The sequence below is a fragment of the Egretta garzetta genome, unplaced genomic scaffold (genome assembly GCF_000687185.1).
Source record: "Egretta garzetta isolate BGI_Z169 unplaced genomic scaffold, ASM68718v1 scaffold233, whole genome shotgun sequence".
Taxonomy (NCBI): Eukaryota; Metazoa; Chordata; class Aves; order Pelecaniformes; family Ardeidae; genus Egretta; species Egretta garzetta.
Window position 1 is genome coordinate 667279 of NW_009259194.1, and position 11138 is coordinate 678416.

An 11138-nucleotide genomic window follows, 5' to 3' on the forward strand; every position below is an offset into this window, starting at 1 on the left:
GGCAGAAGCACGCCGGGCGGGCTCAGCTGAGCGACGCCTACGAGCAGGAGCTGCGGGAGCTGCGGGGAGGCCTGGAGCAGGTGAGCCACGAGAAGGCGCAGATCCAGCTGGACTCGGAGCACATCGAGGAGGACATCCAGCGCCTGCGGGAGCGCTTCGAGGATGAGGCGCGGCTGCGCGACGAGACGGAGGCCACCATCCGCGCCCTGCGCAAGGAGATGGAGGAGGCCTCGCTGATGCGGGCGGAGCTGGACAAGAAGGTGCAGTCGCTGCAGGACGAGGTGGCTTTCCTGCGGGGCAACCATGAGGAGGAGGTGGCCGAGCTGCTGGCGCAGCTCCAGGCGTCCCATGCCACGGTGGAGAGGAAGGACTACCTGAAGACCGACCTCACCACGGCGCTGAAGGAGATCCGCGCCCAGCTGGAGTGCCAGTCCGACCACAACATGCACCAGGCTGAGGAGTGGTTCAAGTGCCGCTACGCCAAGCTGACCGAGGCGGCCGAGCAGAACAAGGAGGCCATCCGCTCCGCCAAGGAGGAGATCGCCGAGTACCGCCGGCAGCTGCAGTCCAAGAGCATCGAGCTGGAGTCGGTGCGTGGCACCAAGGAGTCGCTGGAGCGGCAGCTCAGTGACATTGAGGAACGCCACAACAACGACCTCACCACCTACCAGGTAGTGGGGAGGGGTCCTGGGCTGTGCTGGGCCCAGTTTGGGAGGCACCTACCAGGTAGTGGGGAGGGGTCGTGGGCTGTGCTGGGCCCGGTTTGGGGGGCAGCGGGGTCTGGGAACCAGCTCTGCAGGGAGGGATGCTGGGGTGTGTGCAGGAGGAGCTGGAGGTGCTGGCTGTGGAGTCTCCAGGGGCCGGGAGGGAGGGAGGCAGTGGGGAAGGTGGCGGGAGCCGGGTGGGTCCTGCTCTGATGCTGGCACTGCCTGCCAGGGCGGTGGGAAGAGTTTCTGAAAGTCCCTTGTGAGAACTTTTTCTGCTCTGGTTCTGCATGAAGCATATGTCTGTGTCACGGAGGTTTTCTGCGTCTCCATTGCAGGACACGATTCATCAGCTGGAGAACGAGCTTAGAGGAACAAAGTGGGAAATGGCACGTCACTTGAGGGAATACCAGGACCTCCTCAATGTCAAGATGGCCCTGGATATTGAAATTGCTGCATACAGGTACAGTAGGATCATTGCAGACATGTCTGGAATATTAATAGCACTGCAGATGCTGCTGGCTGGGGAAGCTTTACCACAGATAAGAAATATCTGCATGCAGTGAACACAAGTAAAATTAGCGCCTGACTGAATGATTGCAAGGGTTTCAAAATCTATGCAGACCATGGAGCGTTTGCAGGAAGAACCCAGAGTTGGTTAGGGACCGGCTCTCCAGTAACGGGTGGCAGAGCTCCCAGTGAGCTCAGTGGGCACAGGATGGCATGACTCAGTGCAGCAGCACCCTGGTGCCGCATTCTGCCCTTGTTGACAAAAGCAGAAGATGCAGCAAAAGGCAAGCTTATTTTTAATTCCTCTCTGCTTTGCATCTGCCAAGCAAGCGGTGCTTGTCACTTGAATTCCCTTTTATCGCTTGAGAGAGAGACAGTGCACTTGCTTGATCATGCTTCCAAGCAGGGAGGGCTAATCTGCTTGTCACAAACACTTTTGCTTTTCTTGCTCAACTTTCCTTTAAAGGCATCCACTCTAATCTGGAGCAGGAACATTGCTTGCTATTGCCATCACCTGGCAGGCTTTTTTAGTCTCCTTCACATCACTGTAAAACTCTCGTAGGAGAACCGCTGATTTTTCTGGGTCACAGGCTTAGATGAAAAAGATGATTTGAATATAAGAAAAGTAAAACCAAAAAAAACCCCATCTCCAGATCTGCTTGAATTCCTGAGGTCCTTCAGACAAACACAGAGATACCCTAGGGTCTGTAGCTGTTTGCTGTCAAAGTTAGCTGAACAAAAGTCTCTTCAGTTCTCACAGCCGCACAAGAAAGGTGGATGCCCAAACTACTGAACTAGGACATACGCTCTAACGGGCTTTGAATGTCGCAGCCACAATATTTGATTCAGGTCTGTTGACTGTGTCAAATTCTCGGTTCGCCCAAGTCATGATGCATCCTATGAAGGTAATTATTTTGCCATACTCTGTGCTGGCTTATGCCATAATGAAGTTTTTGACATTAAGGATGAATTTCAGCTGATCAGCCAAAGGTGCTACACCTGACACATGCAAACCAAGCTGAAAGCTGTTGGCTGAAATGAATTTTGCAAAAGTGCTGATTCAAGGAAAGCCGAACTGGGGCTGTGAGCGATGGATTATGCTGATCAGCTCTAGCATATTCCACATCCAAACTGGTTTCATCCTGCTAATAGGGAAATACTCTAATAGCTGTCTCTTACGTTGGGTTTCTATGCTTATTTCTTTTTCTTTTTCCTCCTCCTGATTCCCTTAGGAAGCTACTGGAGGGCGAAGAGACAAGATTCAGTGCCTTCTCTGGAAGCATTACCGGACCCATATTCACACACAGACAACCCTCTGTCACAATAGCGTCCACTAAAATTCAGAAAACAAAAATTGAACCACCAAAGCTGAAGGTCCAGCACAAGTTTGTAGAAGAAATCATTGAAGAGACAAAGGTAGAGGATGAAAAGTCTGAAATGGAAGATGCCCTAGCAGCTATTGCAGAGGAAATGGCAGCCAAGGCCCAGCAAGAAGAACAGGAGGAAGAAAAAGCAGAAGAAGCAGCTGCAGAGGAAGAAATTGTTTCTGAGAAGGCTGCTGCAGAACAAGCAGCTGCACCTGAGGAAGAAGAGAAGGAGGAAGAGGAAGCAGAGGAGGAAGAAGAAGCTGCAAAATCTGACGCAGCGGAAGAAGGAGGTTCTGAAAAAGAAGAAATAGAGGAAAAGGAAGAAGGGGAGGAGGCTGAGGAAGAGGGGGAAGAAGCTGAGGCCAAGGGCAAAGCTGAAGAGGTAGCAGCGAAGGTAGAGAAGGTCAAAACACCTCCCTCAAAGTCACCCCCCAAATCCCCCCCCAAATCCCCTGTAACGGAGCCGGCCAAGGCTGTCCAGAAAGAAACACCTGCAGAAGCAGGAAAAGAACAGAAGGTGGAGAAAGGTGTTGAGAAACCAGCCAAGGAGGAGGAGAAAGCAGCATCTCCGGAGAAGCCAGCGACACCAAAGGTAACCTCCCCGGAGAAGCCTGCAACCCCAGAGAAGCCTGCGACGCCGGAGAAGCCTGCAACCCCAGAGAAAGCAGTGACCCTGGAGAAGCTGGCCACCCCAGAAAAGCCCCGTTCTCCAGAAAAGCCAGCGACCCCAGAAAAGCCCCGTTCTCCAGAAAAGCCAGTGACTCCGGAGAAGCCCCGTTCTCCAGAGAAGCCAGCCTCCCCGGTCAAAGATGAAAAGGCTGTGGTGGAGGAGACCATCACTGTCACAAAGGTAACAAAAATTAGTGCAGAGGTAGAGAAGGAGTCCAGGAAAGAAGACATTGCAGTGAATGGTGAGGTGGAGGAGAAAAAGGGAGCAGAGGAATCCAAAGAGAAGGAGGCTGAGGAGGAAGACAAGGGAGTTGTCACCAATGGCCTAGATGTGAGCCCAATTGATGATAAGGGTGAGAAAATTGTAGTAACCAAAAAAGCAGAGAAAATCACTGAAGGTGGGGACAGTACAACCACATATATCACCAAGTCAGTGACAGTCACTCAGAAGGTAGAGGAACATGAAGAAAGCTTTGAGGAGAAATTAGTGTCCACCAAGAAAGTGGAGAAAGTTACTTCACATGCTGTAGTAAAAGAGATTAAGGAGACCGAATAAAATAAATCATAGCTAAATTTAAAAAAAAAATTAAAGAGCTTGGGTCGGTGCAAAAGGTTAAGCCATATGACAGCTGCAAAATGCATGTGAGTGACGGCTTCAAAGCAGAACGGGTTCTCTCATGGAGGCTCCAGACACACAGTATTTTACTTTTTTGTGCAATATAGGGGAGGGGGGGGGAATGCATGCAGGCTCAAGATGTACTCCCTCCACAGAGCTTGGGGATCTAAAAAAAATAATACTACTAATAGTGCATGAGATGAAATGTGCAAAGGAAGCTTTTGAATTTCCTGAGCTGTTGGAGGGACATATCTGAGGAACGACTTAAGATGTATTATGCAAAGAACCAACTGAGCCAAAAACAAACAGAAAACAGTACTAGAATATTCATGAGAACCAGAACTCTCCTAGCCTTAAAAAAAAGCTACTTATAAATAATTATGTTTACCTCACTGGTGCAATTAGGGTGGACTTTTGCTCATGGGAGAACCTAGTTGACATGCACAGTACGCAACCTTTTGTTGTTTGATGTAAACCAGTCACAGCAGTTCTTGCTCAATAAAGGTCAATACTGAAAATACGACTTGTCTGGTGACTTTTTTTCTGACTCGGATCCCTCCCTTCAGTTTGATACTTTTTCCTGAACAGGAACATGGTTGCATGGGTTGAAAAGTTGCTTGAGGTTTTTTCCTTGGCGTCTTCATTTAGAAAACAAGTTTGAATGGGGTAGGATGAACAAATTTCCTGTAGCGTAACATAAATACTCGAGCTGGTTTAAGTAAATACCTAAGAGTCATATCCCAGGCTTTCTTGAGTAAAGAGGAATCTATTGATTTCTGCTGCCTGGCCTTTAGGTGCTTGGAGGGGCTGCAACTGGAAGGTCTCTAAGCCATGTGCTGCTACCATCCCTTGTCTGAGCAATCCTGCTTGTAAAAACGTTAAACTCTGCTGCAAGCATAACTTTCCTCCCTGCCCTCTAGTCTCAAAATATAAGGAGAGCTGGAAAGATGTGGCAATTTCCAGCTCATTCCTTGATTTTCTGTGCAGACAGCCAGTCTGTGAACCACAACTGGTCATGGTATCATCTATGATGCTGCTTTGCCACTTAAGGGTGCAAAGACCCATTAAGTCAGCTCAACCAAGACACCATGTGTTCATCAAAAGGGGGTAGCTTCTGATTATTTTTTTCCCCTCCTGTCTTAATTATATGGGAGCATCCTTATTGATTCTCTGTCTCAAATGATCAATGGGGCAATCTGCCTCTCAACACAAAATTCCAAAATTGACAACAAATAGATTCTTGGAAAAAGGAAGCTGTCCTGGAGATTATATTGGTATCATGTATCAAAAATATTCCTCACTCATTTTTTTATGTATTTGTCTATTTGAAAATAGGTGTAGAAATGACACCCTTCCAGAGTCTGAACTGAGGCTGGGTAGGGCTCAGATTATAGCTGGTATGACTGACGGATAAAATCAAATTAAAGCATTTTGAAATTTCCAACAGAAACCCCTCCTAAGCCTTGGCTTATGCTTACTGCCACTTCCAGGTTCGCTTTATTAAGAGGAAAGTCAATTAAAGGGCCCTCTAAAATCCCACCACATAGAAAATAAATGGAGACAAATAAAACAAAGGGAGAAAGAGGAGGAGGGCCTCAGCTCCAATTTGGGGAACTAATATGTCTTATTATGGGATTAATTTGGGGGTTATTTCTGTTGCGTTTCAAAAGGAAAATGAAGAACGCTGCTGCTGCCTTACCTCTCATATCTAGCAAAGAAATGCAAATCATTTTTAAGCCTGGGTTCAGTACACAGACTGTCCTGAGATCTGTTGACTAATTGAGAGTCTGATCAAAGTCTTACGATTTGCATATGCCTCCCAATTCATTACCCTATCAATAATTGAAGATCAAGTCGTCTTTAACTGAAAGGGTTCTGTACGCTCTTCGCTGGAGAAATTGTAAGAAGTCCACAGCAAATCGCGCTTTCAAATGCATCTGAATGTCTTTGTGTAGCAAAGTAATGAATGTTTCTCCTGCTGATATCAATAATGGAAATCTGTGCTCAACCGCTTGCTGGTTGAGTGACGTTTAATTAAAGCAGAGTTAGCAAATTAAATGGCAGCTTCTCTGTAGCGAGCTTATTTGGGAATGTTACAGGTGTATGTGACATAAAAATAACTGTTCCTTTATGGATAAGAAGTGGCCTGGTCACGCTGACCTGTTGTCAGTAAGTGTTCGCACCAAGTGTTATGTTAAAAATAGAAATGCCCGATGGTTTGGGAGCATTGAAGTTATTTTTCTCTTGGGTCTAATCAAAATTTTCAAGAGAACACCACCACTAAAACCAAAAACTAACCAGAGACCAACATTTAACGTAAAACTTACTGTTGACATGCTTCCAAGTTCCAGAATCTGCTAAAATGTCACAAACGGCGAAGCCAGTGGGGGCCACCACCCCTCAGCGTAGAAAGTCCAGCTTCACCACCAAGATGAAGAGGGGGCAGCTTGTGCAGTGAATTAAATTTCAGTGTCAGCAGGAGACTCAAGAACACGTTGTTAACGTGGGCTTACACGGGTGCAGGTGGAATCCAAAACTGGCTTGCGATTTTTCACGTGATGCTTTCTTTTCCGTTCCGGTCGGATACAGGTACAAGGACCTAGAGATTATTATTTGGGTTGGTTTGATTCTGCTTGCACATGGGTGGTCCAGCCAGCATTGCAGTTTCTTGTACAAGGGGGCTGTATCGACACTTCTGCCCAGCGTACATCAACTTTCCTGCATGGTTTTGGGAATTCACTGCACAGCCTGCGTGGGAAGCACACTCCTGGGCTACCCGCTGGCATGGCGTGTTTCAAAATATCCTCATTTCGCCCCCCTTTTTCCACCCAAAACATATTGCAGCCTTCAGTTATTACCCACAACTGCATTTTTTTTCTCTGCTCTAACACACAAAATAAATCTGCGAGTTCAGTCTCTTTCCCACTGCAAATGTTTCCATCAAATCCTAAGAGAAACAAGCAACTGGTTAACACATTTCTAAATATTTATAAAACTATAAGAACTGATTAATATTTAATGTTGCCAAGAGGTTTTGTCTACTGACATCTGCAATCAAACAGTTTCAAAAGATAGCATAATTCCAGGGCAGAGATGCATAAATAGTGTGTTATTCGCCTGTTCTGCACCAATTACTTCTCCAGACTGTGCATAACCAGTGAAGGGATTAATTACTTTCAGACTCAGAAGTTCATTGATCAGCATGAAAGACTCTGGAAGGGAAAACAATAATTAAAGGAAGCGTCTCATTTAAGGTGGGCTATCAAGACCCCCGTGACTTCAGGAGCTGGAGGGCTCCAAAACAGGATCTTTTTACCATACTGGCTTGTGGAAGAGCCAAAGAGATTTTCAGCATCCCAGGACTAAATTCCAGGTGGAAACAAACTGGGAAGTGTTACAAACCACAAATAGGTTGCATTTGCTGAGTCGGGCACTAGAACTTTCTCCAGGCATCAGGATCTGTGCTTTTCCCATTCACACGTGGGCTTTCTTCCTTCTCTTTTCAGCATCAAACTACCCTGAACTAATCTAGGAAGGCAGCAAATGATGAATTGAGAATTATTTAGTTACTAGAAGGTAAATTCCTAGAATCTGGATATTGTATCTCAAGTTCTCCTCTTGCCAAGTGGAAGGGGAGTGTGCGTATTCATATGTGTATCTCAAGAAAAGCACTCAGGACCTCCTTGTATTTGTCTTCCCTGTGATGAGGTCTCGGCCTGATCCAGACCCCATCTGCCCAAACAGCAGGGGGAAACTCAGGAACAGACTCGTGGCTCTACTTGCAGCTGCAACTTGGGTTAAAGTTTCTATCGTGTCTCCCTCTGCCTGCTTTTACTGCATTGCGTCAAAGCGAGCTCCTGGGTTTTCAAAGGTAAACCAAGGGTTGCCAGCAGGATCCCCGCAACCCTGAGAGCATCTCGGCGGGTAAACGCACGCTTCCATCCTCCCTCCCCCCCCCCAGTTTACTGCAGCAGCAAGGCAGGACTGGGGGTGACAAGCCAGGCTGGACGGTCACTGCAGCTTGTCACTCTCGGCAGCTCATTGCCATGGCTGTGACTCACACATTGCCTGCAGAGTCGTGAAATCTCTCCTTTAGCTGCAATACATTAAAAATAACATAAGGGGTGGGGATCGGACTGAGACACGCTGCAAGGAGAAGTGTGTTTGCTGGTGTCTCTCTCAAATGTGCTGGTTTGGGAGCATCCCTAGCAGCCTGGTTGCAACGCTCTGAAGAGCTGCAAGCTGTGTTGGTTCCCAGAAGTGAAAGGGATACAAAGGACTGAATGAAGGAGTTTATCTGCCAAAAAAAGGACATGAAAGAGAAAGCAAAATCAGGTAGTGGAAAGTTAAAAGAAGCTCAGAGTGCTTGGAGAAAGGCAGGATGGGGCAGTGGTTTTAAAATATGCCAATCTATTTAATGGTGCTTTGGCTTTAATGGCTGCGATGAGTTCTGACGTGGTGCGTGACATGTTTTGCTGTGTAGCAGCAGAACCTCTCTCCCAGCTGGAGTGCCATGCTATGCGTTTTCTGATAGGGCACATAGGTAAAATTCCAAGTACCATCCCTTAGACTCAGTATTTTGCTGTGGTTGAACCAGGGCATCGCATACCAAAAGGAGCAGGTCTCCTGCACTCCCATCGATAGCATTCAAAAGCGCTGAGCAGTGTGGTCGAGTCTCTGGCCCATGGTACTGCAAGCAGCCCCCACCGCTCACCACTGCTTTCCTGGAGATGGAGAACAAAATCTTCTTTCTAAGAATAAGTCTGCGTAAACACGTGTAGACAAATCTCCATTAAAAGCAGAAGGGAAGCGTGAAAAAGAAAGACTTGTAAGAAGAGATGTTGAAGAGAGGGAAAATTGATTTATGTATTTGCCTTCTGGTTCTCAAAAGCATCAAAAAATACAAGAAATTGGGGGGGGGGGAGGGGGGAAGCATTTGGAAATTGTACTGGGACTCCCTGAACAGGGGTTACTGGAATTAGTACCTGAGTACAAACTCTGTTTCCTGAAAACTTTATCAAAACTTTTTCTTTCTCTTGCTTTCTTTCCTAGGGAACACGGAAGGGAAGAATTAAATGCTTACCTCATCCAGCATCTTCTTTATAACTCTTCCAACTCTGAAGAGGGAGATGCTTTTGAAATGCCTCTAAAGTTTATATAGAGACACGCTGTCATGGTTTAACCCCGGCCGCCAACTCAGCCCCACGCAGATGCTTGTGCACTCCCCCCCAGTGGGATGGAGGAGAGAATCAGAAGAGTAAAAGCAAGAAAACTCGTGGGTTGAGATAAAGACAGTTTTATAGGTAAAGCAAAAGCTGCATATGCAAGCAAAGCAAACCAAGGAATTCATTCACCGCTTCCCACCGGCAGGCGGGTGCTCAGCCATCCCCAGGACAGCAGGGCTCCATCACACATAATGGTGACTTGGGAAGACAAACACCATCGCTCCCAATGTCCCCCCACTTCCTTTTTCCCCCAGCTCATATACTGAGCATGACGTTATACGGTCTGGAATAGCCCTTTGGTCAGTTGGGGTCAGCGGTCCTGGCTCTGCCCCTTTCCCAGCTTCCTGTGCCCCTGGCAGAGCTGAGAGCTGAGTAGTCCTTGGCCAGTCTGAGCACTACCCAGCACCAACCAAAACATCAGTGAGTTATCAACCACCTTCTTGTACTAAATCCAAAACACAGCACTATGCAAGCCACTATGAAGAAAATTAACTCTATCCCAGCTGAAACCAGGGCAGTATCCACCCCTTATTCCATACCATTGACGTCATGCTCAGGTCTCATACTATCCAAAACATCCTCATTAACCACAACCCCACTTCCCATCCTCCATCCTTTGATATATTACACAGATATCATTCCCTTAGTCCATGGACTGCCCTTGTAAAGCATCCATAAAATGTCCAGGAGTGTCCACAAAATGTCCATTGATATCATTTAGACCATAACCTTGGGGTCCATCTCTTATACTGGTCACTCAGGACAGGAGAGGTGCTGTGTTGCATGGAGTTATTGGGCACCAAAGCCAGCTCAGGTCAGGTCACCGCTGCTCTTGCACTGCTTCTTGTAAGGCTTGTCCTCCATTGGTTCAGGTGGTTCTTGCTCTAGTAATTCCTATAACATGCAACTCAAATCATGGGTTACAACAATTTAAAGGTATATCCATTATAATCTCCACCCCTGGTCCCTTTGGGCCAGCTTATAGGGTTTAACATTGCAATGAACTCCTCCCGTTGCTCCTAGCCTGGCTAGCAACAAGGGGCTCCTGCTATAGTAATTACCATACATGCAACTCAAATCCCAAGCTACAGCAATTTAAAGGCAGTTCCATTACAATCTCCACCCCTGGGCTCTTTGGAACAGACTACAGGGTTTAACATTGCGATGAACTCCTCCTCTTGCCCCTGCTCCGGCTTGGACTTACCCACAGCCTGCAATCCCATAAGGCTATACCCACTCCGTGTGGAGCCTTATCCATAAGCCACAGTCTCTCCAGGGCTATACCTGCTGTGGCATGGACTTATCCACAGCTGCAGTCGCTTCAAGGTGTGCCAGTTCCAGCGTGGCCTTCTCCATGGGTCTCAATGCCTTCAGAGATGGACCTGCTCCAGCATGGCCTTACCCACAGCCACAATCCCTTCAGAAATGAACTTGCTCCAACATGGCCTTACCCACGGCTGCCGTGCATACCCTGCTCTGTCATGAGCTTATCTATGGCCACACACTCTGAGGTGCTCCAGCATGGCCTCATGCACAGCTACTGATGCTCCAGGGTGTACCTGCTGCAGCATGGACTCATCCACAGCCACAGATGCTTCAAGGTGCACCTTCTCCAGCGTGCACTTATCCTTGGGCCACAATCCTTTTCAAGGTATACCTGCTGTGGCACAGACACTTCGAGATGTACCTGCTCTGGTGTGGACTTATTCACAGCCACACCACCGCTTCGGGGTGTCCTGCTCCCACACGGCCTCATCCCCAAGTCACAGTTCCTTCAACTTGAGTTCACACCGGAGTTCCAGCCTGTCCAGGACCACGGCACAGAAGCAGCAACGATGCCCTGGCCATCGGCCAGCCCAGGCGCATCGCAATGGTGGTTATCAAAATGTCCCAGGCCCAGCAGAGCAGGATGATAAGCAGCACAGCAAGCAGCGAAAGCAAAAAAGCAGCCACTAACGAGCACTGAAATCTAACGTAGAATAAGGTGAGCAAACCCCATGGCACGCACAGGACCCTGCCAATTAATAGCTAAACAGCAGTAACAGCT

General features: G+C 47.7%; 1 protein-coding gene across 1 annotated transcript in view; it reads left to right on the forward strand.

The window, feature by feature from the left end:
• NEFM (neurofilament medium) overlaps positions 1–3806 on the forward strand; it is a 75813-nt gene extending 72007 nt beyond the window's left edge. Inside the window, exons 2-4 of the mRNA XM_009635805.2 lie at positions 6–671; positions 1043–1167; positions 2447–3806. Of these exons, the coding sequence (XP_009634100.1) occupies positions 6–671; positions 1043–1167; positions 2447–3806 (2151 nt within the window). The remainder of the gene's footprint in view (positions 1–5; positions 672–1042; positions 1168–2446) is intronic.
• Positions 3807–11138: the final 7332 nt, after the last annotated feature.